Source organism: Melozone crissalis, unplaced genomic scaffold (genome assembly GCF_028551555.1).
Source record: "Melozone crissalis strain CALT ecotype California unplaced genomic scaffold, PUWL_Pcris_2 ptg000057l_1, whole genome shotgun sequence".
NCBI classification, from domain to species: Eukaryota; Metazoa; Chordata; class Aves; order Passeriformes; family Passerellidae; genus Melozone; species Melozone crissalis.
This window is the reverse complement of record NW_026535835.1, coordinates 6,894,200-6,922,048: the sequence shown is the minus strand read 5'-3', so window position 1 is coordinate 6,922,048 and position 27,849 is coordinate 6,894,200. Positions and strand designations below refer to the sequence as shown.

The 27,849-nt window shown below is 50.7% G+C and overlaps 4 protein-coding genes and 2 non-coding genes across 7 annotated transcripts; 2 read left to right on the top strand and 4 right to left on the bottom strand.

Annotated features, from left to right (window-relative positions):
- The first annotated feature begins 2,207 nt into the window (after positions 1–2,207).
- On the top strand, positions 2,208–4,735 carry CHCHD2 (coiled-coil-helix-coiled-coil-helix domain containing 2). Its single transcript, XM_054287282.1, has 4 exons — positions 2,208–2,349; positions 2,962–3,208; positions 3,765–3,909; positions 4,421–4,735. Exons 1-4 carry the CDS (start codon positions 2,300–2,302, stop codon positions 4,429–4,431), a joined length of 453 nt encoding a protein of 150 aa, XP_054143257.1. The 5' UTR covers positions 2,208–2,299; the 3' UTR covers positions 4,432–4,735.
- Positions 4,736–5,937: 1,202 nt separating this feature from the next.
- On the top strand, positions 5,938–12,993 carry PHKG1 (phosphorylase kinase catalytic subunit gamma 1). Its single transcript, XM_054287202.1, has 10 exons — positions 5,938–6,013; positions 7,563–7,697; positions 7,980–8,155; positions 8,660–8,714; positions 9,329–9,394; positions 9,557–9,720; positions 10,233–10,323; positions 11,279–11,432; positions 11,518–11,643; positions 12,670–12,993. The coding sequence occupies exons 2-10, from the start codon at positions 7,615–7,617 to the stop codon at positions 12,919–12,921; spliced, it is 1,167 nt and encodes a 388-aa protein (XP_054143177.1). The 5' UTR covers positions 5,938–6,013; positions 7,563–7,614; the 3' UTR covers positions 12,922–12,993.
- Positions 12,994–13,658: 665 nt separating this feature from the next.
- SUMF2 (sulfatase modifying factor 2) lies at positions 13,659–17,945 on the bottom strand. Of its 2 annotated transcripts, XM_054287119.1 has the most exons (8): positions 17,713–17,923; positions 16,910–17,024; positions 16,410–16,454; positions 15,719–15,869; positions 15,396–15,451; positions 14,779–14,863; positions 14,200–14,359; positions 13,659–13,878 (listed from the first exon to the last, which is right to left on the bottom strand). In XM_054287119.1, the coding sequence occupies exons 1-8, from the start codon at positions 17,841–17,843 to the stop codon at positions 13,773–13,775; spliced, it is 849 nt and encodes a 282-aa protein (XP_054143094.1). In that variant the 5' UTR covers positions 17,844–17,923; the 3' UTR covers positions 13,659–13,772. The 2 variants fall into 2 exon arrangements, with proteins under 2 accessions (XP_054143094.1, XP_054143095.1); XM_054287120.1 differs by lacking the exon at positions 16,910–17,024 and having other exon boundaries at positions 17,713–17,945.
- An 882-nt stretch (positions 17,946–18,827) lies between these two features.
- On the bottom strand, positions 18,828–24,667 carry CCT6A (chaperonin containing TCP1 subunit 6A). Its single transcript, XM_054287166.1, has 14 exons — positions 24,509–24,667; positions 24,173–24,236; positions 23,701–23,835; positions 22,976–23,149; positions 22,731–22,834; positions 21,946–22,056; positions 21,303–21,462; positions 21,029–21,111; positions 20,613–20,709; positions 20,217–20,364; positions 19,848–19,981; positions 19,632–19,734; positions 19,293–19,365; positions 18,828–19,134 (listed from the first exon to the last, which is right to left on the bottom strand). The coding sequence occupies exons 1-14, from the start codon at positions 24,640–24,642 to the stop codon at positions 19,062–19,064; spliced, it is 1,593 nt and encodes a 530-aa protein (XP_054143141.1). The 5' UTR covers positions 24,643–24,667; the 3' UTR covers positions 18,828–19,061.
- On the bottom strand, positions 22,162–22,296 carry LOC128944323 (small nucleolar RNA SNORA15). Its single transcript, XR_008483798.1, has one exon. It is a non-coding gene; the product is annotated as a small nucleolar RNA SNORA15 (small nucleolar RNA).
- On the bottom strand, positions 23,273–23,403 carry LOC128944324 (small nucleolar RNA SNORA22). Its single transcript, XR_008483799.1, has one exon. It is a non-coding gene; the product is annotated as a small nucleolar RNA SNORA22 (small nucleolar RNA).
- Positions 24,668–27,849: the final 3,182 nt, after the last annotated feature.

Genomic DNA, 27,849 nt, shown 5'->3' with positions numbered 1-27,849 from the left:
ATAACCATTTTATTACTATTAAACTTTTAAAATTTCAAAAACAACTGATTGGCGTTTTTCACACCTTTCTATCAAAAGAAGCATCAGCACCTGGCTGGTGGTTAAAGAACCATTTAATCCCCGTGGTTTACAGGTTTACAGGAAACAGCTGAAAATAAACAATCTTTGGTCACTGTGAACATCACCACAACAATTTTTGCTGATTTTTTTGGGATGGCCACCAGCTACTGGTTCTTGTGTCCTTCCCCAAATCCTTGTGAGCGGTGGGCATCAGCAGATGTGGGGGTGAGCCGGTACAAAAGGGAGCTCTGGAGTTTTCCCAAGGAAAGCACCAGGACAAAGCACAATGGCAGCATTCATCCTGCCTGCAGTGCCATCCTGCCCTCATTGTTCTGCAAAACAAAACAAACCCAAGAGGGACCCGGTCACAAAATGACTTCAAGCATCAAGAATCGCCCTGCCAGCAAAAATAAAGAGTGAAAATTGAGAACTATTAATTAAAGAGCATTGAGAAAACCACTCATTAAGAAACGAGTTGCTTGAACTCTAGAAAAGCAAAATTATTGCTCAATTATTGCTCTCAGAGATGGAGAGAGGCCAAGAGGCAGGGAGGAGAAGCTGTCCTGCAGCAACTCCAGTGGTCTGAGCTTCTGCAGATGTCCCTGTTCTGAGCGTAGTTTATCATTTATATTTATCTCCTGATAATTCTCTCATCAGCAACTGCTTTTCTGAGCTCTACTTCTGCTCTATAAACTCACAATGTTAGCACTTCTTTCATCAGGCAACAGTTACATCCCCTGATGTAAAAGATGTTGAAATGTCTGGTCTTTCACCTCCTTTTTAAGTGAAGAAACTGTCCACAAGCAATTTTTTTATCGTAAATTATCATAACTGTTGACTGTGGTATCCCTTATCATTGCTGCTGGGTGTAGAAACAGCTTCATTAATACAATAATTAATAAATTAATTTTAAAATTCATTTCTTTGAGTAGACAGTGTCTCTAAAGCAAGGAGACTCAGCCCAAGGGTGGGGATGAGGGGGCAGGAGGGACCCTGGCTTCTTTTTTGGGGTGAAAATCACAGAATGGTTGGGGTTGGAAGGGACTTCTGGAGATCATCCAAGGCAGGGTCACCTGGAGCAGGTGACACAGGAACACATCCAGGTGGGGCAGGAATGTCTCCAGAGAGGGACTCTGCAGGTTCAGAGCTCTGCCACCCCAACATAAAAAAAATTCTTTCTCATATTGAGGTGAAACTTGTTGTGTTTTAGTTTATTCCTCCTTGTCCTGTTGCTGGGCATCACCAAAAAGAATCCAGGATCATCCCCTTGGAGATGTTTCTATGGATCGATGGGATCTCCTCTTTGTTCCAGAGGATCCCATGAATCCATAGAAATAAAATAAAATCTGTAACTCTACCAAAGGGCTGAAGTTTGAGAGGTTTTTGAGACTCCTTTTCCTCAGAGAACGATTCCCTGAAGGCTGGAACTCTTTCCATGGCAATTTAGGTGTTTATTGTGCCCGAAGGTGGCATGGGTGCAGGTTTATCTTGCTTTAGGTGTTTATTGTGACCGATTGTCCCTCACAGATTTAGGAGTTTATTGTGACCAATTTTCCATCACAGATTTAGGTGTTTATTATTGTGACCGATTGTCCCTCACAGATTTAGGAGTTTATTATTGTGACCGACTGTCCCTCACAGATTTAGGTGTTTATTGTCATCGACTGTCCCTCACAGATTTAGTTTACTGCGACTGATGGTCCCTTACAGATCTAGGTGTTTATTGTGGCTCAGGATCCTACAAGAGCGAATTTATCTCTATTTAGGTGTTTATTGTACCTGAAAGTCCCACAAAGACGAGGGTTTAACCCTATTTAGGTGTTTATTATGACCGAGGATCCTACAAAGACGGGCTTAATACGATTTAAGTGTTTATTGTGACCGAGGATCCTGCACGCGCGTATTTATCACAATTTAGGTGCTTATTGCGTCTGAAGGTCCAGCAGACGCAGGTCTATCGCTATTTAAACGTTTATTATGACCAACGGCCCTCTAAGCCCGGGTTTAACCGCACTTTAGGTGTTTATTTATTTACTCCCACCGCCGCCATCGCGGCCCCTACCGCCCGGCGCCTCAGGCGGGCGGACGGGGCGTGGCCTTAGCTGAGCCCCGTCCCGGAAGTGACGCAGCCCGCGGTGACCTTCAGAGGCGGCGTGCCGGTATCAGAGCAGGCCGTGCCGCTCGGCGCTCCCTCCGCTTCCCTCCGCGCCGCCCGGGGCTCCCTCCGCCTCCCGCCGCCATGCCCAGGGGCAGCCGCAGCCGCACGTCCCGCGTGCCGCCCCCCGCCAGGTGAGGGCGGCCGGGGCCCCCTCTCCTTCTCCCCTGTCCCCCGCGCAGGCCGCAGTGGCCTGGCCGCCATTGTGTGGGCGGGTGACGCGCCGGGGTGGTGGCAGCGCCCGGCTGGTTTGAGCTGGGCTGGCCGTGGGTTAGCGGACCGGGGTTGGGGGATGGAAATGGGTCTGCTCGGCCGCAGGGACAGGACACCAGCGCCGTGGTGATCAACCGCTTTTGGGTCGTGTTGTATTTTTCCCCAAAACAGCCGTGTGAGCAGAAAGAAGCCTGTAACCCTGACCATGTCTTGCATAAGACGCTTACCAGAACAGCGAGTTCGCTCCTTCAGTGTGTAACAGGGATGTGTGTAATCCCAGCGCGATCCTTGGAGCCTACTGTGCAGCACGCACTGTGACACTGTGTGTCCCTTCCAGCTGGGGACATTCCGTGCCTCACAGGAGGAGCGGCGGGCTCTGCAGCCGTGTGGCTTCTGCCCGGCGTGGTTGGGGATCACGATGATGATGATGGAATGATGTTTCTCTTGGTGTCCCTGCAGCCGTGTGGCCTCTGCCCGGCATGGTTTGGGATCATGATGATGATGGAGTGATGTTTCTCTTTGTGTCCCCGCAGTCGGGCACCCCCGAGGAGAGTCCCGTCTCCAGCACCGGCTCCTCGGGCCTCTGTCCCCGCAGCGGCTCCGCCTTCAGCCGTGGCGTCCCCGGCCCCGAAGCAGCCGGGGCTGATGGCCCAGATGGCCTCAACTGCGGCCGGGGTGGCCGTGGGCTCGGCTGTGGGACACACCATCGGCCATGCCATCACCGGAGGATTTAGTGGAGGGGGCAGCTCTGAGGCTGCCAGGCCTGATGTCACTTACCAGGTGAGGGGGAGCAGGGCTGGACACTGATGGCAGCTCAGCTCTGTGCTGAGGGACTTACTGGAGCCTTAAACACCACATGAGTCACAGCTGGGATGCTTACAGTCTTTATATAATCTATATATATATAAAAAAAACTATATGTAGAGTATAACTACAGACTGAATCTCCAAGGTAACTCACCATGAGTCATCTTAAAAAGAGTTCAGAGGGATGCAGGAGGGATGTGTGGCAAGGTGTTGGTGTTATTTTCTACTGTATTCCTCTGATTCAGACAGGACTTCCATGTTCCAGGTCTGATGTTGAGGAGACCTTTGCTCAGGTGCCATCCAGAGTTACTTGAATGTATCAAAACTGCTCAAGTATTTGTAATTTTAAAAACTACTCTGAAGGTGATAGTCCTCTGCTGGAAAATTGTTTTGTACTTTAGCCCTCCACTTGTTTTCCATTAAAAAAATGAAGGTGTTGACTGAAATGCGGGCAAGAACCCTCAGCAAGCAGTGTTGGGGGTGCTTTGGCTTTGTTGGAAGGGTCTTTATGGAGCCATTTGGTGTTTCAGGAGCCCCAGGGTGCTCAGGCTGCCCAGCAGCAAGGTCCTTGCCAGTATGAGATGAAACAATTCCTGGAGTGTGCCCAGAAGCAGACCGACCTCAAGCTGTGTGAGGGCTTCAGTGAGGTGCTCAAGCAGTGCAGGATTTCCAATGGCAAGTACACAGAGCTGGCAGGCAGCTCTTAAATGGGATAATCAGTAAAAATGTCATGGGAATGATGTCCTGGGGCTTTGATGCAGCTGGGGAGTGATGGAGGTGCTCTGAAGTCAGGTAAAGCAGCTGCTGTTCTGTTGGGCTTCGTGTTTGGGTCCTGTGGGGTGGAGAGGGGTGAATTCCTGATGCTTGGATTGAAAATGACTGGAAAAGTGGCAGCAGCACATTTGGGGCATTAGCAGAGCTCTGAGGATAACAAAACCATCCTGTCCCAGGAGGAAGGAGGCAGCTGTGCACTAGTGCTGATGCCTGCAGCTCAGCATATCCCAGCAAATGGAACACCCTGACAAATCTGTCCCGTGGCAGGGAAAACACCTTCTGTTCAGGGATCCAGAATTCACTGAGATACCTCCTTACCCTTCCATTCAGGGGTCCAAAACTCACTGAGAAAACTGTTTATCCTTCCATTCAGGGATCCAAAACTCACTGACATTAACTCCTTCCCTTTCAGGTTTGTCCTAAGCCTGTATAAGGCAGCTGCTGAAGATCGTCATGCAAGAACTGACCTATGAATGAAAAACAAAAAGCTTCAGTAATAAAGTTTAAAGCTGCCTGGTATCTTGTTAGTTCATATATTCACACTGTCATCTCTGTGGCTTGACTCCTGCCATAGCTGCCTCTGATGTGATCCAACTTCACAGCCGCAATTTAATTTAGCACAAAATGGAAGAGTGAATAATTAAGCAGAATGAGCTAACGTGGGTTTTACTGATGGTTGTGTTGAATGTATGTAATGTCTATAAATAAACTTCTCTCTCTAGAAGTACCTTGCTTTGGTTGAGTTTGAGTGCTGGAGTAGAAGGGTGAGGAGATGAGAATTGATTTCTGCAGGTGTTTCTTTTCTTGCTGTAATAGGGCTGAACCACGAGAGGATGGGCTTATGGCTTTTCCCCCCTGCCTGGCTCAGGCAAGTTACAAAGACACTGCTGCTATATGAAAATAATAATTATTTTAAAAGTATTTACTGATGCAAAGTGCAAACCCTCATTTTCCCATCAGAGGGAGCTGCCAGATCACGCCTTGCTCAAATCCTTGGGGATGATAAATTAAACACCCTCCTGGACATGACTGGAAAAGCCTGGATAAGTTGTGCTCCCACCAGGAACTGTGGTGGGGAATAACCCTGCTCTGAAAAGTGCAGTTCCTGTTAAAAATACTTTCCCTAGCATTACCTGTTCTCCCTGAAGTGCTGTTATGCTGTTGGATGTTCTGCCTGTTCCTAAAGCACTTCACCTGTCACCTGCAGCTCCTGGAGGTGAAAAGATTAAATCAGTGTTCAGAAGGAAGAGGAGTCACCTCGCACAGTGGGGATGAGAACAGAACTGTGACAGGAGCAGCTTTGTGTGCTGATCAAGCTCCCATCTCATTTCTGGGGTGTTTCACCGTCCTGGTGAAACTGAAATAAAACCAGTGGGCGGTTTGGGTCAATCCGTGACAAGAGGAAATGTTCTTAAGCTGATACAGGGGACATTCGGTTAGATATTAGGAGGAAAAAAACCAAATCGCTGTTTGGGTGGTCAGGCATTGGAATAATTTCCCAGAGAAGTTGTGGAGGTGTCCCATCCATGGAGGTGTCCAAGAGGCGCCCGGACCTGGCTCTGGATGAGCACAGAGCGGCTCGGTGCTCAGGGTGGCGGCGCTGGGTGAGCACAGAGCGGCTCGGTGCTCAGGGTGGAGGCGCTGGGCCCGGCTGCTCTCCAAGCTCCCTCCGCCGTTCCCATTCCCCGCTCTTCGTTCCCCGGCCGAGCCTCCCCGTGCCCGGGGCAGCCGCAGCTCCCGGCGGCCGCTCAGCAACGCCCCCGGGGAGGAGGAGCCGGAGCCGGCCGTGCTCGGCGGCGGAAGGGTTAAACCGGGGAAGCTCCGCAGCAGCTCCGGGGCGGCCCCCGGCCCCCCCTTGCCCGTTGCCCGGCCATGCCCGCCCGGCTCCCGCCGCTGCCAAGTCGCGCTGCGCTTTCTCCGGGGCCGGGCGGCGGCGGCCGGCCCTGAGCGCTCGGCTCCCGGCGGCTCCCAGGCCCGGGCCCGGCCCGGCGCTGCCCTCAGCGAGGTGAGGAGCGGGCGGCGCTGAGGGAGGGTTGTGAGGGGGGTCCTGCCCCGCGAATCTCCCGTGCTCAGCGTTCTTTGGCTCCGGGTCAGCGCCAGAGGGTCGGGGCTGAGGGAGAGGGGCCGCGTTCCCCTGCCGGCATGAAAGCCTGCTTTTTCTTGAGCTTTGCGGGTTTATTCCAACTGATATTTGAATATCTTTGTTGTGCTTAGAGATTCTCCCGGCTGCGGGCGGGGGGCGATGCCCGGCGCCTCACCCTCAGCGTCCCTCCCGGCAGAAAATCCCCTCACGACCCCCCTTGCACTCTGCTGATGAACCCAGAGTGTCCCGTTAGAGCCCTGCACCTGCTGCTTTTATAATTCCAGGGTATTTTAAACAAATTCCCGGGTTCAGCACACAGATTCCAGGCTTCTCCCCGTAGTGCTTCGTGGATGCTCCCCAGCCCTTCCCCACAACACCGACCCCCAGGACCTGGATTTTCAAAAAGAATCAGATTTTGGTTACCCCCCCCCCCCCCCCCATCTCAGAGATATTTATTTTCCCTCCTTCCTGGTCCTGCCTCTCCTTTGTGTTTTCAGCTTGGTTTGGCATTACTCACAGTATTTCCAACAACTAAAATTTTGTAAGTTAAGCTCATGGTTGTTTAGAAATGCTCCAGCCCCTTTTAGACATCCCTGGCAGCAGCAGCCAGTCGCCCAAAACACACTTTGGTCCTTAAAACCAGGTCAGGACAGATAACACATTGCTAATGAGATTTAAATGTATTTAGAGCTGGCAGAGCTATTGAGAGGAGGGCAAAGGGAAACTCACAGTGCTGGGGATCTCCTGCCCACCTCTGTCCCCTCCCCAGCAACAACCTGTCACCCCAAAGGGACAGTTTTGCTGCCCAGGCTTGTAAAGAACTGCTTTCCATCCTAACTGCCTGGACTCCGTGTATGGGCACAGAAACAAGCTGCATAAAAATCCCTCCAAGCCTGAAATAGGGAAAAGAAATGGGACAAGAGCCTTTCAGGAGTTGTGGACACTGCTGGCAGCTGCACAGGAGTGGCTGAGGGAGCTCTTTGAGCTGCTGTCCTCGGGCTGGCTCAGCTCCCACTGTCCCCAGTCCCTCTGTCCCCACCTGCACCCTGACCCACCCAGCCCCTCTTGCTGCTTAAAAATAATAAGGAAAAGAAAGAGAAAAACAACAGGGGCAGATTCCAGCTTCCATATTCCACTTGGGTGGTGTTGGTGTGGGGTGCTGTTTCTGGAGGCTGCTGCTGTGATCTGGGCACAGGGAAGGGGTGAGGTTTTGGGGTGCTGCAGCATTTCCCAAAGCCTTGGCCCCAGCCAGGCTATGAGGGAATCCAGTGGGGTTTCTCCTGTTCCCAGTTGGATCTCTGCAGCATCCCAAGGGCAAAGCTTGGCTTTTCCAAGCAGCAAAACACCCCCTTTGCTTGGTCCAGGATCTTCCTTCTCTTCCTTCCTCCTCAATGTTTTTTCTTCCATAAGGGATTGTTGATCCCAGCTCTGGGGGCAGTGTGTGCCCATCCTGGCTCTTTTTTCCTTGCAGCTCCTTTCTGCCTTTAGACAAGCCCAGAGTGCTGCCCTGACAGGAGCCAGAGATGACCAAGGAAGAAGATCTACCAGACTGGAACTCATCCAAGGAGTTTTATGAAAAATATGAGCCAAAGGAGGTTTTGGGCAGGTAAAGCTTTATTTTTGGGGAGCGGCTTGTTTTGGTTTCACGTCCCCCAGTGCCACATAGGAACAGTGTTCCCTGGGAATCTGATACAAACAGGGCCCACAGCAGCATGGGGCTAAAAATAGCATGGAACAGCACTTTCCATCAGCTCAAAACCTTCTGTCCCACCGAGACAGGGTGACAGAGCGAGACCCGCTGGTGCATGAAAATCCCAGCCAGCCCAGGTGCCGGTGGCTGGGCAGGCAGGGATGGAACCCCCCCTTTTGTCCCTGTTGTCCCTGGCAGGGGGGTGAGCAGCGTGGTCCGGAGGTGCATCCACAAGACCACGAGGCAGGAATATGCTGTGAAGATCATCGACATCACGGCGGGGAACATCTCCCCCAAGGAGGTGCAGGAGCTGCGCGAAGCCACCACCAAGGAGATCGACATCCTCCGCAAGGTCTCGGGCCACCCCAACGTCAGTAAGTCAGGCCTTGAGCATCCCTCAAGGGCAATTTCTGCCCTCCTTGTCCCTCAGGGCAGAGGGGACCCCGAAACCAGTCCTCAGAAGGGTTTTTGGGGTGAATTGCCAGGCACCTGCTCAGAGCGTTGTTTGCTGTCCCACCACACACAGACCCCAGCAGTGCCCCCCATGTTGTCTCCCAAGCACAACACTTGTAAAGATCAGCTCCTCATTAACTCAATTAGCAATTTCTACCCTGTGTGTTCCTTGAGGCAGAGGGGGACCCCAAAAGCAGTCCCCAGGAAGGGTTTTTGGGGTGAAATCCCTGGATGATGCCAGGCACCTGCTCAGAGCATTGTTTGCTCTCCCTCCACACACACCCCCCAGCAGTGCCCCCCATGTTGTCTCCCAAGCACAGCACTTGTAAAGATCAGCTCGTCATTAACTCAATTAGCAGTTTAATCAGATTTTTAGTCCATTGATGGACTCACACTGTGCTCACAGCCCCTGTGCTTTATTACAGTCCAGCTGAAGGACAGCTATGAATCCAGCACCTTCTTCTTCTTGGTGTTTGACCTGTAAGTACCAGCTGGCTCAGCACCCTGGGCCCACTCCCTCTCTGCAGATTGCTCCCAGCTTTTTATGGGCCAAAAATGGCAAAAGTGGAGGGACAAGCAGCCCTTAAGGTAGAATCAAGCCCCAATTACTGCAAGCTCATTGCAGCTCTGCTGCCAGCACTGTTTTCCCTCTGTCAGCGGCTCAGCACTGCTCGGGTTTCCCTGTAACCTTTGGTGGGAGCTGTCAGGCATCCCTGAGGGTTATTTATATGCTCAGTGGGACGAGGGTGTCTGCAAAGTCACAATTCCCAATGCCAGGACAGTGCAGTGGATGTCAGAGGAGTGGGATGGCACTGGGAGAGCTCCATCCCTGCCCCATCTTTGATGGTTGGACTTGGTGATCTTAAAGGTCTTTTTTAACCTTAACAATTGTGCATCCAAAACCTGGCACAGCTTCTTCTCCTTCTGCCTGATATTGTACTAAAATATATAAAGGCACTTTTACCCCTTGTTATGAAAGTTATTTTGGGCTGTTAAGGGGCACAAACCCCTGACTGATCATCCCCAGGGACTCGGGGCTGGTTTGCTGTTGCAGCTCAGCCTCTGCCTGACTCTGTGTCCCCTCCCTCATGCAGGATGAAGAGAGGGGAGCTCTTTGACTACCTCACTGAGAAAGTCACCTTGAGCGAGAAAGAAACCAGGTAAGGCCAGGTGTGAAAATCACCTTGCAAGAGCAGAGTGTGGGTTTGAGGAGAGAGCCCATCACCCTGGGCTGTGTCCCTGTGCACTGTCCCTGTCCCCTTCCCTGGGATGGTGGTGCCAGTGGGTGTTTGGGACAGGGGATGAGCTGTCCCCATCCCCAGGAAGATCATGCGAGCGCTGCTGGAAGTGATCCAGTACCTGCACTCCATCAACATCGTCCACCGGGACCTGAAGCCGGAGAACATCCTGCTGGATGATGACATGAACATCAAGCTGACAGATTTTGGCTTCTCCTGCCAGCTGAATGAGAATGAGAAGCTCAAAGGTAGGGGGCTGGTGAGGTGGGGGCATGCTGGGCTGCTGAGTTTTTCCAGCCCCACTCTCTCCTTGTCACCACTCTCACCTGGGGGTGCAAATTGGTGCTGTTTGGCTGCTTTTGCTGTCCTCACACACGAGTTCTGCCTGCACACAGCTTCCACACCTCTCTCCTTGCCATGAAAAAGTTGCTGCTCTTTACGAAAACCATCCTAATCCATTCCACTTATTTTCTCCTCCAGCTGATCCCCATTACTTCATCCACTTACTGCCCCATTGTTTCCCCCGTGCAAAGAGCCACATACCCATCAACAGGCATCCCCTCCCACAAGCATCCATATAATTTTTTTTCTCACTTTTTAGCCACAATAATTCACCAAAAAAAGTCACCAGTGAGATGCACACAGGTTGCAGTTCCTCCCTGTGAGCACCATCCCTGCAAAGATGCCACCATGGGCTGCCTGGAGGTGGGTGGGAATGGCACCTGGGTTGATGCTCTGCCCTGTGTCCCTGTCCCCACAGAGATCTGTGGCACTCCTGGCTACCTGGCCCCCGAGATCCTGCAGTGCTCCATGGATGATGAGCACCAAGGCTACGGGAAGGAGGTGGATATGTGAGTGAGAAGCTGTTCCTAAACACACACACGTGGTGTTTGAGTGTTTGGAAAGAATGAAGTGATGCACCAAAAGCCAATATGGGTGGCTGTGAGGGGCTGTCTGGGTCACCAGGGGGTTCTGGCACAGAGCAGGGAGTGAAGCAGCCTGGGGACAAACCCATCTCCTCACTTTGCCCCATTGTGGGAGGGAAAGCAACACTTCCTGTTCATTTAACACAAGTTAAATTAGGGTGAGCTCCAAGACATGGGGGTTTTAAACACCTTGTGCAGCCCCTGGGAGAGCAGCCAGCTCAGGGCAGTCCACCAGAGCTCTGCAGGGACTTTGCCACCACCTCTGGTGGCTTCAGGCTGCAGTGCTCAGAGTTGTGACACACACCAGGGCATTTCATCCCCTCTCCAGTCTGAGCCACAACACCTGAGCTGTGCATCACCAAACCCCACTCCCTTCCCTAAAAACCTCTGCAAGGGCCAAATTCTCCATCTCAAGGCATCCTCCTGCAGCATCCAGGGAACAACTCCCCACCAGCTCAGCTCAAACCCCCCTGCACTCAGCTCAGCCTCCCTCTCCAGGCACACACAGGGCAGCTCCCTGCTGGTTTTCCAGCTGTTTCCAGTTTACCTGGTGGTTTTCCCCTGGGGTGCAGAGCCAGCTGGGTGCCCGGGGGTGGCACAGGGGTGCTGGAGGCTCCATGTGGGGTGCCCACAGGTGGAGCACCGGGGTGATCATGTACACCCTGCTGCCCACAGGTGGAGCACAGGGGTGATCATGTACACCCTGCTGCCCACAGGTGGAGCTCAGGGGTGATCATGTACACCCTGCTGCCCACAGGTGGAGCACGGGGGTGATCATGTACACCCTGCTACCCACAGGTGGAGCTCAGGGGTGATCATGTACACCCTGCTGCCCACAGGTGGAGCACGGGGGTGATCAGGTACACCCTGCTGCCCACAGGTGGAGCACAGGGGTGATCATGTACACCCTGCTGGCCGGCTCGCCGCCCTTCTGGCACCGCAAGCAGATGCTGATGCTGCGCATGATCATGAACGGCGATTACCAGTTCGGCTCCCCGGAGTGGGATGACCGCTCTGACACCGTCAAGGACCTGGTAGGTGCTCGGGCTGGGAAAACCCGGAGTGCAGGGGGCGTTGCAGAGCCCTGGGATAGCTCAGAGCCAGCGGCTCCCCCTGCAGATCTCGCGGTTCCTGGTGGTGGACCCGCGGCAGCGGTACACGGCAGGCGAGGCGCTGGCACACCCCTTCTTCCAGCAGTACGACGTGGAGGAGGTCCGGCACTTCAGCCCCTTCCGCAAGTTCAAGGTGGGGATGAGGCTGGGAGCTGCAGGAGCCGGCAGTGGGATGGGTTTGGGAGAAACTGGGGGTTGGGGAAGGCTGGTGGAGATGGGTTTTGGGAGGATGCCTGGGCATTCCCTCGCAGGAGGGAGTTAAGGGAGAAGGGAGAAACTGCCTCTCACCTCCACAAAAAAACATTGAAAGAGCTGGAGAGTTCAGCCTGGAGAAGAGAATGCACAGGGAGACCTTAGAGCCCCTTCCATTGCTTCCAAGAGAGCTGGAGAGGGACTTTGGACAAGAGATGGAGTGACAGGGCAAGGCGGAATGGCTTCCCACTGCCAGAGGGCAGGGTCAGATGGGACAGTGGGGAGAAATTCTTGGCTGTGAGGGTGCTGAGGCCCTGGCACAGGTTTTCCCAGAGAAGCTGTGGCTGCCCCATCCCTGGAAGTGTCCAAGGCCAGGTCAGACAGGGCTTGGAGCAACCTGGGATAGGCGAAGACATCCCTGCCCATGGCAGGGAGTGAAATGGGCTTTAAATTCCCTTTTAACTCAAACCATCCTGTGATTCTGTGATTCCCTGGCATGAACCCCTGCCTTTTGCCAGCCCTGCAGGAACTAAACTGTGCCAGGCACTGAGCTCCCTCCTGACTCCCCCACATGGGGTGATGCACTGGAACCACTCCATTGAGGGAATTCCATTGAATCCCAGGCTGCTGTGGGAGAATTTCCCTGAATGCCAGGCTGTTGTGGTAATTCTCTTGAATGCCAGGCTGTTGTGGGAGAAATGCCCTGAATCCCAGGCTGTTGTGGGAATTCCTGGCTGTTGTGGGAGAATTCCTCTGAATCCCAGGCTGTTGTGGGAATTCCCTTGAATCCCACGCTGCTCTAGGAGGATTCCCCTGAATCCCAAGCTGCTCTGGGAGGATTCCCTTGAATCCCAAGCTGCTCTGGGAGGATTCCCCTGAATCCCACGCTGCTCTGGGAGGATTCCTCTGACTGCCAGGCTGCTCTGGGAGGACTCCCCTGACTGCCAGGCTGTTCCCTGTGCCCCAGGTGATCTGCCTGACTGTGCTGGCCTCGGTGAGGATTTACTACCAGTACAGGCAGGTGAAGTCAGTGACCAGGGAGTTGGTGGTCAGGGACCCCTACGCCCTCAAGCCCGTCCGCAAGCTCATCGACGCCTGCGCCTTCCGCACCTACCGCCACTGGGTGAAGAAGGGAGAGGCCCAGAACAGAGCTGCCCTCTTTGAGAACACCTGCAAGGCCATCCTGCTCACCCTGGCCACCGAGGAGGGGCTCTTCTGATCCCTGCCCCAGCCCCTGGTTTGGCTCACTGTAAGGCGAGTAAAATCTTGGAAAACAACATGGTGATTTCTGGGGTTTTTAAGTTTTTTTTTCACTTGGCTCACGACTGGTGCAAATACAAACCCGGGAAATAATTTGCTCTTGGGGTGTGTCTCACTGGAGAAATGGGTTTGGAGAAGCCACATTTAACAGAGCCACAACCAGCTGCAGCTCCCCATGGGGAAGGCTCAGCCCTCAGGCACTTGCAGTTTGAGGTGGATCCCTGAGCAGTGTCCTTGCCCACTCTTGAGGTCAAGGTTCCTGGTCAGGTTTGGTGCAGAGCTCAGAGAGTTTCTGCTCGCTCTAACTCCTGGGAGAGGTGGGGCACTGGTTTGTCACACACATCTGTCACACACATCATTTTGTCACTGCTCAAATGCCAGTGAAGGTGCCTTGTTTTGCTTCTGGGAAGGCTCAGCACTGCTTCAGAGCTGGGACTTCCCAAGGGAATGGGGACTGATTATGTGCCCCCATCACTTTCCCCCCTGGCAGCCCCACCCTGACGGGCACAGGGGCCTCTGGGTGTCTCCTCACTGGGGCTGGAGGTCAGAGCAGCTCTGGCCCAGTCTCACACCTGCACCCCTCTGCTTTACAACAAGAGGAGATCTGGAGCATCTCCCACACCAAAAGGACACTAAAAACAAACCCCCCTTCCTGCCTTCCCAATCACTGCTCCCACCCAGACATGCCAGCACTGAAAAGGTTGAAATTATTTTTAATTTTAGAAGCAATTGGGGTTTCATGGAAGTGACAGCTGGGGGTTACTGTTCATCTCCACAGGAGAAAATGCCTCAAGTGTTCCCAGGGAGCCCTCAGAGCTCAGCTTTGCTCTGGCTTTTCCAGGCTGGCACAGGAGGGATGTCGGCAGCGCAGCGGAAGCTGAGGTTGTCAGAGGCAGAGTCTGGCGTGTTCCCCATCCTCACAGGGAAAGAGAGACCCAAAATTAGGGATCCTTCCTCATTACACATATCCCTAATATGTTACAACACTCACAACCCTAACTGACCTGCTAGAACAGCCTAGAAGCATTTTCCAATTCCCCTGAATAACTTAGGGAAAAGCATTTAGTTATTAATAAACACATGATTTGAGAAGCATTTAGGAATGGATTTATAGCAGGGGTGATTTTAGCCATATTTGTAGTGTGCTCTGCCAACTGCTTCTGAAAAAAATTGTGTAGGAACAAACAAACATCTTAAAATAAAACCAACCCAGAGAAAATCCTTGGGCCAGACCTACCTGGTGGTGACACGAGCTCTGTGGTTGGCAGAGCCATCTGCAGTGTCAATCCACGAGGCCCCTCTCAGCACCTGCATCTTCTGAGCCCTGGGTGCCCTTCCTGGAGCTGGGAATTCTGATGCTGTCCATTCCCAGGTGTTTCCCAGCAGGTCATAGAGCCCTGAGATGGTTTTGAGTCAGAATTAGAACAGAATTGAGTATACAAGAAATGTAAATTTGGTGTATGGGAGGGGGAACAACGTTCAAAGGATCGTTCAAGAGCATGGTTTAATGGTGAGGCTGAAGAAATTCCTCACTGTATTTCAAACAGTGCATGAGGACATGGCAGTCAGAAAATGTCCTTGGAATTTTTGTTACACCCCACTGAGTTGCAAAACAACCCAGTTTTAATTAAAAGGAGCTGGTTTGGTGCCTGAAGTGCAGCAGGTGCACCTCAGCCAACTCCAGCCCCAACCATCAATGCTTTTCCTCTACTCCAGACCCCACACATCTAAACTCTGCCCAGCTGCAGGATTTGATAATTAGCACTAATTGAGGGAGCAGCTGCCATCCCCAGAGCAGGATGAGGGTGCTGTGTACCGTAGCTGTTCTGGGCAGGGAAGGCTGTCACCGGGGAGACGCCGTGGTAGCCGTCCTCAGCCGTGTCCCCCCGAGGGAAATCACCCTGGGGGAACAGAGATCACTGCCAGCAAAGAAACACCCCAGAAAAACCCCAAACCCTGCTCCTCACAGGGCTGTGCCACACTCCAAGTAAGCAAATAACTGTCTGGTGGCAATTTATGTTGGTCAAGGGAGATCAACCACCTGAAGTTGTCCCAAGTTCCTTCTTCAAAGAAATTAATGTGTGAATTTTTAGAAGCAGTAAAATCCTGCTTTCCCAGGGAGGATGGGCTGAGCCTGCTCCCTCTGAGGGTATTGTTACACCCCTCATAAGCTCAGTTTCAGTATCCCCAGTGTTTCCCAGGACACCCTCACTCAGTGGCTGAGTGAAACCCCCCTGAGGACAGCCCAGCATGGACAGGATGATTTTTAGCCCAGCATGGATGGGATGATTTTTAGCCCAGCATGGATGGGATCATTTTTAGCCCAGCATGGATGGGATGATTTTTAGCCCAGCATGGATGGGATCATTTTTAGCCCAGCGTGGATGGGATCACTTTTAGCCCACATGGATGGGATGATTTTTAGGACCTTACCTGCCACAGGTTTGTACGATTTGCCTGGAACTTGTTTCCCCAGGGGTACATCCTTTCTGCCAGGGAGGAAAAGACATTTGTTAGCCCTTGGTCACTCCAGCCAGGCTTTCAGGATTCTCCTTTTCTGCTCAGCTTAGGACACTGAAGTTTTATTAATTTATTTTAATAATTATTAATATTACCACCCTCTCAGGCCAAAAGAGGTGGTTCAAACCCCCTTCAAATCAACATCTGGGAACATCCCTGGAGGGAGGGTTGGATCTGGTGGAACCAACAGCACTCCATGCCTGCTTTGGGAGGAGCTCAGAGCTTGTGCTACGTACGCTGCAGTCCTCCCCTGGCAGCAAACTCCCACTCCTCCTCCGACGGGAGCCGCTTCCCCTGCCAGGCACAGAAGGCCTGAGCATCGTTCCAGCTCACGTGCAGCACGGGGTAATCCAGCCTGTCCTTGATGCTGGAGCCAGGGCCTGAGGGCTGCCAGGGATTGAAGCACATTGGAATGAATTTTAAACAGTTTTCATTACAAAGGGAATGAGGGGTGGAAGAGGCGAAAGGATGGAAAATGGTTTTTCACTTATTTTTGGTCAATAAGGTTCAGCACACACAACACACATGAACTACCAGCATGGAGAGGAGTCACCACACCAGGATTTTATCACATCAGGATTTTACAACACCATGATTTTACCACAGCAGGATTTTATTACATCCAGATTTTACTACACCAGGATTTTACCATACCAGGATTTTACTCACACCAGGATTTTATCACATCAGGATTTTACCATAGCAGGATTTTATCACACCCCAATTTTATCACACCAAGACTTTACCCACACCAGGATTTTACCACAGCAGGATTTTATCACACCAGAATTTTACCACACCAGGATTTTATCACACCAAGATTTTATCACACCAAGATTTTACCACACCAAGATTTAACTACACCAGGATTTTATCACCCCTGAATTTTACCATACCAGGATTTTATCACACTAGGATTTCACTCACCTGTCTCCAAAAAGCCTTCTCGATGGGCAGCCACCACGGGGCTGACTGGGGAAAGAAATGACACCAGGATTAAAGGTGAACTGGTGACAGCTGGACTGGTGACACCATCCCACAGCAGGGTGTGTTAGTCAGGAAATGCTGCAGTTTGAGCTGGGTTATCACAGACATTTGGATGCTGCTTTCCAACAGAGCAGAGGCTTTTAAAAGTGAAAACAGATCAAGAGGCTCATGCTGTTCAGTTTTTCTATATTAAAGTTGGATTATTGAAGTACTTTGAAACCCATTTTACTTCCTCCCAGCTCCCTGGAGCCCAGACTGACAGCTCACAGAGCATGGAAATAGAGGAGCACATGAATCAACCCCAGCTCAATCCTGCTGAGGTTCAAAAGCAAAACAACCCCAGACTAAAGCAAAACCTCTGAGAGCAGCAGGCTCTGCAAAGAGGCAGCTGCTCCTCAGTGGAAAAGCAACACCAAACCCATCACAGGATTCACATTTACCTCCAGTTTTTGGGTGACTTTTTTTTTCAGCTCTTCAGATACGAAATCCTCAAAGACAAAGCTCCAGCCAAAGACTTCTGCTTCAGTTTTGTATTTCTTTTCTCTAACAAACTCCCTGGCATAAACACAACACGCTTTGGGTAAGAGTTCTTCAAGCTCTGCCTCACAAATCTGTTCGTGCAACGAGTTCAGAGCAAGGCAAAATGTACAAAACTTACAGACCCCCCAGCTCCAGATGGTTTAATTTAGATTTAACAGATAAAACAGTCCAGTGAGCATCTTTGCACCGATTTGATACTTTTAATGTTACCTGTGCAGGTAAACTCAGCCTGCACTCAGGTTTCTGTAATTGTGGAGAGAAAAAATCCCTTAAAAGCCAATAAAAGCTGTGGCTGCTGTTGGTGGAAGAGGAGAAGAAGAGAGGAAGAGGAAGAGGAAGAGGAAGAGGAGAGGAAGAAAAAGAACAGTGGAGAGAGAAGAAGAGAGGGAAAGAATAGGGAGAGGAGAAGGACAGGAGGAGGAGAAGAGAGGAAGAAGAGAGGAGGAGAAAAAAAGGAAGAGGAGATGAAAAAGAGAAGAAAAAAAAGAGGAAAGAGAAGGGGGAAAAGAACAAAAAAAGGGAAATAAAAGTATGTCTGCAAGCTACACCACCACGATGGCTCAGCTTGCACCTGTGACAGTCATTTCCTATTGACAGACACATTTTTTACCAACGAGCACCCAAGCATTCAGACGCCAGGGACCAGCCCCAGAACAGCTGGCACACAGCTGGCCCTGCCCTCCCCACGGCCACCCGAGCTCACCTGAAGTCCCTGTTTGTCACCGGGTGTTTGTCCAGAGCAAAGGGCTTCACTGTCACCTCCCTGGCGGGCTCCTCCTCGCCGCTCCTCTGCAGGGACCCCATCTGGAAGGTGCCCCCGGGCAGCTGCACCATGCTCCCATCCTCTGCGAGCGCTGAAAAGGCACAAATTCAGTACAAGTTTCATTTTTAAACACTGGCCAGGCGCGGATAGTGACGGGATGTCCCTGTCTGTGCTGGAAGGGGTGACAGCGATCGATGTCCGCACAGCTCAGGGCACTGAAAATCCCATTGTCGGGAAGGGAGCGATCCCTGGCTGGGGGAGCAACAGGGGCGCCGGGAGGGGGAGGCCAGGGGAGGATCTTGGGGATGCTAGGGGAGGATTTTAGGGGTGCCAGGGGGGATGTCGGGGCTCTCACCGCGCAGCACCGCGCAGCACAGCAGCACCAGCCCCGCCGCTCCCATCCCGGAGCCGCGGAGGAGCCGCGGGCCCGACCCGGAGGCGCTGCGGGCTCGGGAAGCGCTTCCGGGGCATCGCTGCTCTAAGAACGGGGATTTCTGTCCCTCCCCGGCTGCACATGGGGCTAAAACTGCCGGGCACCGGAGCCACAGCAGCCCTTCCACACAAGGGAGGCTTTTTTGGGTGTTTAAGGGGTTTTTTTTAGGGTTTCGCATGTAACAGAGGAAGGAGATTCCTCTTAACACAAAGCACCGTTGGTTTAAGGGAAAATTATTCCGGAGGGCAGGAGGCTCTACCCCTGCCACGAACCCACTGGAAGCTCTGCCCAGAGCTGCTCTGGCACTCATTATCCATAAATAATGTAGAAGCAACAGTATTAAAAACCCAACCCTTAAAACAGGTCCTTCACCCCCTCAACCCTTCTGCACTGAACTCAGTTTTACCCATAAAGGAAGTACAAAACTATTATGTGATTGTCTTAATCCAGTTTTTAAAATTTACTGAACAAATTCCATATCTGATCCCACCCTGTTCCCAGAGCAGCAGTAGCAGTAATTTCACAAGTGTTGAGTGGTAATTTCACAAAATTGCCAAGGGTAGGACTCAGGAGTGCAGCCCCCACTGCAGAATGTGAAGGTTTAAAGAACAGACACCCAAAGCACAGAACAGAACAGTTTATTGGGTAAAAATGGAAAGCAACTGCAGCCACACAGTTCAGTGAAATCAAAAATAAATAACTCCTTTTTAGAGCCAAATCTTTGATTAAGTTGCTGAGATTTTGGGTGGCCGTGGTACCAAGGGGGCTGCCCCTCATGGCACAGTGACTCCACCACAGCCAGGACAGGGCCCTGGGCTGGATTCCCTGGAGAAATTCCACAGGGAGCAGTTCCAGCTCAGCCCTTCAGGGAGGACATCCCAGCTCTCATGATTTCATCCACCAGGAGAATGTTGCTGGCAATCACCGTGCTGGAAACAGGGAAACAGCAAAGAAATATTGTTACAATTGCCCAACTGAGCTTCATTTTTGTGTTTCAAGACATATTCCTGTACATGGGATCCCCAGTTTTACATCACCTGAACACACACACAGAGTAATGTTACAAGTGAAATCCTGCCAGCCTTACCATGAATGAAGCAGCTGCTTTTTGACATTGTAATTATCCCAGATTCCAGCTGCTGCAGCCACCATGGGCTCCCCTGCAAGAGAAGGGAAGAGCCTTTAAAAATCAGCTCATACAGAGACTTTTTGCTGGCTGACATCTGATATCCCTCACTGTATCCAACTGTGTGCCTTATCCTCTAAAAACCTCAAATCAGCACACACTGAACTACAGCAGCCTGACTGCCAAGGCTTCTGTGCAGCTTTTTATCAATAAAGATAAATCTGTCTGCACTCAGAGCCCTCTGTGCTTCAGAGCTGAGCCAGGTTCTTACTGGAGCACTGTGGCTGAGGGAGTCCTTACCAGTGTTGAGATCAACCCCAGTGAGCTGCCCTGACTCCATGTGCTCTGCCTGGACCTTCACCAGCGTCTCCTGGGGATCATAGCCCGAGTTCTGAGCAAGCACCTGGCACAGAACACAGGGATTGGTTTAATTTTGCTGATTGCAGAGCCCTCCAGCAGAAAAAGCAGAGTCTGTGTGTGCTTTAAAGCCACTTTATCACCCAGAACTCCTTTTACCTTAGGAATGATGAGCAGAGCATCAGCAAAAGCCTGAACTCCGAGTTGGGCTCTTCCTTTCACGTTGGGTTTGTGTTTCACAAGAGCATTGGCTACTGCCACCTCCAGTGCCCCTGCTCCTGGCACCACACATCCTGCAAGGGAACAGCACCTGTTTCAGTTTAAACTGGATATTTCTAGTGCAGTTTGATCTCTTCCCTCCATACCCTGCACCTGAACAGGTGAGTAATCAACCACAGAACTATGAAATCACCTCACCCTGAGGTCAGGCTTGGACTGGAGCAGGAACCAAGGGAGCTGATACATAATTCCCTAATTTTGGGATGAGTTTCTGAAATCCTTATGATGATTACCAGGGAGGGCACTCACCATCCTCAATGGCGTTTTTCACAGCCCGCAGCCCATCCCTCACTGCATCCTTGATCTGGGTCAGCGTGTGCTTGTTGGGGCCCCTGATGAGCAGGGTCACCGAGCGGGGGTTCTCACACTTCTCAATGAAGGTGTACTTCTCCTCCCCCTGGGGAAAACAGGTTTGTCAGCCATTTGCTTCAGCAATTTGTGTACACAAATTAATGAACTGGGTGCTTTCAGGCTGGGTTCTGCACTGACAGCACTTCAAGAAGTGATGAGAAGCAGCAGAACTTTATTTCTGTTTTCTCAGCCTATGACAGGAGCAAACACCCAGGCAGATGTTCACATCCAAGTGGATTTTAAATGTTTTATTTCACTACTCCAGCTTTACCCTTCCAACACTTGGTCACTCACCAGGGTGTACTCATAGACAAGCCCTGCGTGTCCCAGGCAGTCAGGAGTGAGATCCTCCACAGAGTTCATGGCAGTGCCACCACAGGCCAGGGTCAGTCTGACAGAGAACAGGCACAGCTCAGCTTTATGGTCAACAAAACCCCAAGTGACAATAAGTGCAGTATTTCAAGCCTAGGTTTGCACCAGTTTGGTTTTGTTCATGGAAGAGCTCTTTAAAAAACTGACTTTAGAATTAAGGCTCCTCTGCAGGTGTCTGCATTTAAAGATCCTAGAGCTCAAACTGCCCTGAGTTACACCAGAAGAGCTGCACAGATTGAAGCGAAACTTTTAGTCAAGCCTTTAAAGATGGATTTAAAACAGACTGTCTCAGTTTGGAAGAGCAGATTATTGTATTCTCTCCTCTCCCCAAAACTGACCTTTCCATGTTCCTCCTTTTAGCTCTCCTCAAAGCAACAATTCCTTCTTTGGCAAGGGCATCCAAGGAAAATGGGTCAATTCCCTGCAAACAGAAAGGGACCATCAGCATAAGGACAAAGCTAAAAACACCTCCTCTCTCTCTGACACTGAGAAGTTCTTCCTCAAGGCTCAAAAAAGATCTTAAGTAGAAACTACATTATATTCAGAAGTATCAGCCTAAATTTAGCTAATTCTGGCATTTCAAATAATTTTTAGTTATTCTCTTCATCTCACCTTCTGGTTGATCACAACAAATCCTTTGTCTGAGTCGCCACAGACTTTTCTTTTCAACTCTATGATTTTGTTGACTCTGTCTTCAATGAACTTTCTTTCTGCTTTCACCAACTTCTCCCTCTCCTCAGCACTTTTGTAGAAGAATCCAGAGCTCACCTCCCTGAAGAGGAAAAAAAAACCCACAAAAAAAGCAGTGAGAAAACTTCCTCTCTGCTGTAGAAATAAACTGGAGCATAAGGAATGAGCACAATGAATGTTTCTGCAGTAACATTCTGAAGAAATCAACCCAGAACAAACCAGACCCTCCAACCTACACTGATGTTCTGCTCCCTGGTTCAAAGCTTTTCCACTTCAGAGTTTTCTCAGTTTCAAGTGTCTGCCTTATTTTTTGAAGTGTATTAATGTGTTTGCTCTACAATATCAAATTGTGTCCAAGAAAGGAAGGACTTTCAACCTTTCTGTGATCACACAACAAAATAAAACCCACTGTGCAGCTCTGCCTCTCACAGAGATTTGTACACCCACCACCTTTCCCCAAAAGGCTGCAGAAGGGGAATCACCTTTCCCCTTCACAGTTTTGGTTGATATTTAAGCACATTTTATTTAAAAGTCCTCAGGACAGGAGCATGTGCTGGGTACTCACGTTTTCTCATACTCCAGAGACACATTACAGGTAAGGATAAAAGCATCTTCCACTCTTTTCTTCATGTCAGGGTGGCGAGCTCCATGATCCAGCACCAGCCCCCGGATCAGCCTGCAAGGTTAAAAACCACTCTGGGTGTCCATGGACACAAACACAGGGTTCCATGGAGTGTGAGAGTGGAACTGCTCCAGCCCAAACCACCTGGGCACTGCTGGGTGATGTGTTCCCCTCCCAAAGGCATGCTCATCCCATCAAAAAGCACACCAGGCACAGTGGGAAAAAGGAATTTGCTCTGGCATGGTGTCTGACTGCACTAGCTATGAGGAAAGCTAGGGCAGAATTCATCCATGCACTGAGGGAAAGGGAAATCCTATGGAATATCCAATCCACAACCCAGTTTCCATTTATCAAATGCTGCTTTGTGTTTAACAGATGCCAACCTAAAGCATTATCAAGCCACAGACAATAAGAAAAAATAATATTTATGCAACATTGTTAAGCCAGTGTTGCTCTTTGCTATTTGGTAATTTCATTAAGGAATCAATTCAGTGAGTGAGAAACTTCTGCCAAGTTAAAGACAGATTTAAGCCAGACTTGGCTCACTGTCTCAGTTTGGAAGAGCAGATTACTGTATCCTCTCCCTCATAAAGATATTTATGGCTGAAATTTGTATTTCAACTTTTCAGTGGTAGCTTTAGGACACCCTAAAAAGAAACCAAAACCCCTCAGGCTCCTCAAAGCTCAGGGTCCCATTAAATTGAAGCCCAAGGATCCTCCAGACTTACGTGGTGTCTGTCTCTGATTTGTGCTTCATCTCCATGATTTCCACCATGTACAAGTCAATGGGCTCCCCTGGTTTTCTGACTGTCAGGACAGAATCTACCACAGCCTGCAGCACAGGGGAGGGAAACATCCCAAAATCTCCATCAGTCTTCCAAAGTTCACACCTTTCCGACTTCAGATTATAATTCCAGCACTTCCACAGCTGGCTCTCTTCACCCACAGAGGGAGAGGTGACAGGGACACTCACCTCTGTCAGGATGTCAGCAAGCTCAGCGTGCACTTTAGTCCTGAGGGATGTCCTGGCAACATCGATGAGGGTCTCCCTGTCCATCTCCTTGGACACTTTGACCTGATCCAAAACCTCAAGTGCTTTTTCCTTGGCAATCTCAAATCCTTCTGCTACTATTCTAGGGTGCAAACCCTAAGGCAAGGGAAGAGAAATCATTGGACAATGGAAGATAAAATGGTTCTTTTTCCACAAACAGAACCTGTGGTTTCAACATTCCATGGAATGGCAAAACACAGGGAATATGCTGCCCAGGCCATGTGTTCTGTCCTTCTGAATACATATAAAAGGAATGGAAATCCTTCCAATGCAGAGGAAAAGCACAGATTAATTTAGCACAGACTGAAACCAAGGGAACTACAAAGCACACTTGGGTGTTCGCTGTGCAATTTCCACGTTTACCTGCCCTCAGGGAGGAGCTCCTGTCAAACACTCCAGAAGTGTTTTCAGTCCCACAAAAGAAAAGTAACAGCAGGTATCACCCAAAACCTTAAAAGCTACAGTATCCACAATAAGTGGGGTTTGATTTTGAACACGGTTTAAATCCTCTCCTCCAGCTTTTCTGTTTTTACAACTTCTCATTTTAAGCAGAACAATGTATTTATGTTCCATTCCTGTTAAGCATTTAACAAAAAAAGCCCACTCAAGGTTTTAACTTGCCCACCTATGAAACACTGCATACACACCTCAGAAATATAAAGATCTGCCTGCTTTAGGAGCTCTCCAATGATGAGGACATTCGAGGTGGTGCCATCTCCAGTGATGTCATCTTGTGCTGTTGCTACTTTTGCTATCAAGGAGGCCGTGGGGTGTTGGATTTGCTAGACAGAAATAAGAAGATGAGCAGTTAAGTGATACAGCAAATGAAAATCCGAGATCAGCTAAGAAAGAACTGAAGGTGATGTTCTAATGGTTTACCCTAATTGGTTTGGTGCCTCTTTGGCTGATTATTTTACTCATTCTCATGGTGCCGTTTATATTTTAAACATTATCTTTTTTACAGTATTGCGTTAAGCTGCACTTATTTCTCCACCCTCCTCCCAAGGCCCATTTTGCTTCAATGGATAGGGGTGGCTGGGGCAGGGGGGACGCGATTCCCCCTCACCCAAAGGCGCTTTTCCCTCCCTAAACCCCCTGCTCGGAGCAGCCCCAGCTCACCATTTCCTGCAGCAGCACGTTGCCATCTTTGGTCAGCTTGATGTCTCCGGAGCCGGACACGAGCCTGCGGGCGGCACGGGCGGGTGAGCAGCGCCAACACACGTGTGAGGCCGCGGGCCCGCCCCGCTCCTTCCCCATCCATTCATCCATCCCACCCCGGCCCCAAAACACGTGCGGGGCCGCCCGCTCCTTCCCCATCCCTCCATCCCTGAGCACGGACCCCTCCCGCCTCCGCCTTTGTTCCCCTCCCGGCCCCGCCGCTTCCCCTCACGCCTCCCCTCAGGCCGTGCTCCCCCCCAACCCCACCCGCGGCGAGAGGGGCGGGGGCTCCCTCACATCTTCATGGTGCCCTTGGGGCCCAGGTTGGTCCTCAGCACGTCCTGCAGCCCGCGGGCCGCGCTGATGTTGACGGCCAGCGCGGCCTGGGCACGGGCCACCTCGGCCTTAGGGTTGAGAGCCTTCACCGCCATGACTGCGCTCCGCTCTGGGCCGCGCCGGCGGGGCGGAGCACCGCGGTCCTGCCTCCTGCCCGCCCCTTCTAGAACACTCCGGGCTCGCTCATTGGCTGTCCGGAGCAGTGCCGCATTTCTATTGGTTAATGTGTCTGTCGCTCACCCCGGCTGCTGCCGCCGCCGAGGAGTCCCTGTTCTCATTGGTTTATTGGCGCGCTAGCCGCGTTTCCATTGGCTACGGTGCCTGTCGTTCTGCCTAGTCCCGCCCCACCCTGATTCTGAGGTGCGGGCGCGGCGCCGCCCTCAGAGAGGGTTGTGAGGGGAGCGCGGGGCCGGTGTGGGGATGTCTGAACGGGCGGGGATGGTCGGTGCTTAATCCGCCCGCTCGTGTCACAGACACCCTCAGCAACTCCGCAGAACTGTCAGAATAAATAATTAAACCCGATGATTTCATATTAGACCCATAAAATTAAGTTAAGTGGCGTGGATTATTAATCAATGGTTCTTGGTTAAATTCGGGATTGAAGTTAATATAAACACATTTTCTCATAGCACACAAGCTGATGTACAGGGAGCCGGGCCCTCCATACCCCCCAGTGCACACCCTGTGCCCGGGGCTTTCCTGGACTGAATCCCTCCCGGGGGTTCTGAGGATGGGGATGGTCCCTCCCAAGGCCATGCAGAGGTTTCTGTCTAGAATAAAACCAGCAATATTATTGCCAAGACAACCTCGGTGTGTGCTGAAACATTTTCCCTACGCAGCCTGTCAGGGCTCACTCCAATATTTGTGTCTTTGGACTCTGAAATGGAAAGACAAGTGAGTTTCCCTGGAGAGGAGCTGAAGAAGGAGCTCCCGCCATGGTCCCTCACACCCTGCAGGCACCGATTGCACCAGGCTGGAATCCCAAATTGCTCCGTCTGGGCTTGTCCCCTCCAACACCCACACGGCAACACCGGGTGTGACACAACCTCTTCTTATTCCAGGTGTTCCATGGGGCCCCACAATAATCCCCAGGCAGTTCCCTGTGCTCTGCAGCCCAGCTGCTCCAGAGGCTGCAGACCACAGGCACAATGGCCCTGAGGCCAGGATTTAGTCAGAATTTGGTGCAGAGAAGGCAGAGACCCTTCCCCAGCCCTCTCCCACCAGGTATGAAGATGCCCAGAGAAGCTGGAAGTGTCCAAGGCAAGGTTGGACAGGGCTTGGAGCAGCCTGGGATAGTGGAAAGTGTTCCTGCCCATGGCAGGAGGCTGAAACAAGATGCTCTTTTAGTTCCCTTGCAACCAAACCTATAAAATCCTTCCCTCTCCATCCCACTTTTTGCAGCAGCCCTGGATTGCTCCAGCAGTGCAATGAGCTGGATGAATTTCCACAGCACCTCCACGAGTAAAGTCAGAGCCTGCTCCTGGGTCCAGTTTTTCTGCACAGGAGTTTTTGGGGAGCTTGATGGGAAATGTCAGTGTCAGGTGTCAGGGTAGCCTGGCTGGGCTTGGCTGCAGGCTGGGGCACCTGCTTTGGGTGAGGATCTCAGGTTTCTGGGCAAAATGCCACGTTGTGCACAAGAGGAGGACTCCCACATGGGGCCTGTCTGTCTCTCTGGAAGGGACAGCTGCTGATTTCCTTGGGATTCTGGTTTTTTAATGTTTTAGGTGATGTTTGGACATCCTACAAGTTTGGAGCCCTATTGTTAAGCAATGTCTTGTGAAATATTTTGACGCTGACTCCAGTGGAGTGGCTGGGCTTTCTCCTCTGTGGTTGCAATCATTAGAAATAAACATTAAACATTGCAAAATGCAGGGAATCACAGTTGTCATTTCAATATTAGCTCTGGAACTCTGTTAAAATGTTGTCTGCACTTCCCTGGGATGCTGAAACCATAACAAAACAAACCACCAAACGTGGCCCAAGGCTGCTGTGCAAATAGCAAAAATGCAATGTCCAGTTAAAACACCCGGATCCCCTGCTCTGCCTTGGATTCTGGAACTCCCAGATCAAATATTTTCTAGCTCTTGCTTCTCCAATTTGTTATTTTTTTGCTTGTTCCTCTCAGGGCTGTTCTCAGCAGAGGGCAGCCTTGTCAAACCCATCCCAGGCTTGTTAAATTTGATGTTTTCCTTGCTGATGCCTATGGAAAGGCAGGAATTGCCCATCCTAAAACATTTGTGGGGCTAGCTGTGATGTGGGCCAGGTTCAGGTTTGTGAGAGGAATTATTTCTGCTGGAAAATAAAGAGAATATTTAGTTTTGAGATGGTTCTTTTTAGGAGAAGAGGGGGAAAAGGGGAAAAGCTGTTTTCAAAGACATCCTAATCCTCCCTGCAGGTGGTCTCTGCTGTTTTTTTTGTAAAAATTGAGAGGTTCTGTAGTGACATACAAGAGTTGGGTGCTGTGTTTGTATTTCCCTGAGCATCCACCTACAGCTCCCAGGCAGAGCTCTCTGTGTTTCCTTGCAGGCTCACATTCCTCAGGATAGTTATTTTGTGTTATAGTAACATTTCTCACGAGCATCTCCACATTAAAATCCCATTTTGCAGCATTTTTCAGCCATCAAGACAAGCTTTTTCCCCTTTTTTTTCCAGCCTTGGCTGTAGAATTGTTCTATTTGTTTTTTATGTGTAATGAAAATAAAGGGCAAATGCTTACCAGACTTAAATTGCCCTATGAATTCAATGGATTACACCAGGTTAAAATCAAAATATTTAACTAAATTAAAGCCAACATGTCCATTAAACTAAGCCAAATAAAGGCAATATCCTTCATGAAATATTCAGCAGCAATTCTCTTAGTCAAGCCAGGCACTGCTTATCTTGGCAAAAACCCCTCTGAGATTCTCAGTAAAAGCCATTTTCTTTCATCTTTATCAAGATGGGTTTTCCTTTAACCTTATTCACAGAAATGATTTCTAAATCTGCTTTGAACAACATCCTGTCCTGCCACGATAAAGCTGACAAACAGCACCGGGCTGCTGATCCCTGGCACCAGTTTGGCAGCACAGGGCCTTGGTCCCATCTTCTCCTGACTCAAGAAGCTCCTGAGAGATGATCCTGTCATGTACTGAGAAATTCTGCAAAAACATAAAGGGAGGAGGGGCACAAAAGGTGATGCTATTTAATTAATAAATGGAATTTTGAGGGGTGACACTGGCAGGGTGGCAGAAGAGGTCGTGCACAGAGCATGACTGGAGCACCCAGCGGTGCAGAACAGACGGGCAGCAGTCACAGGACTCCTG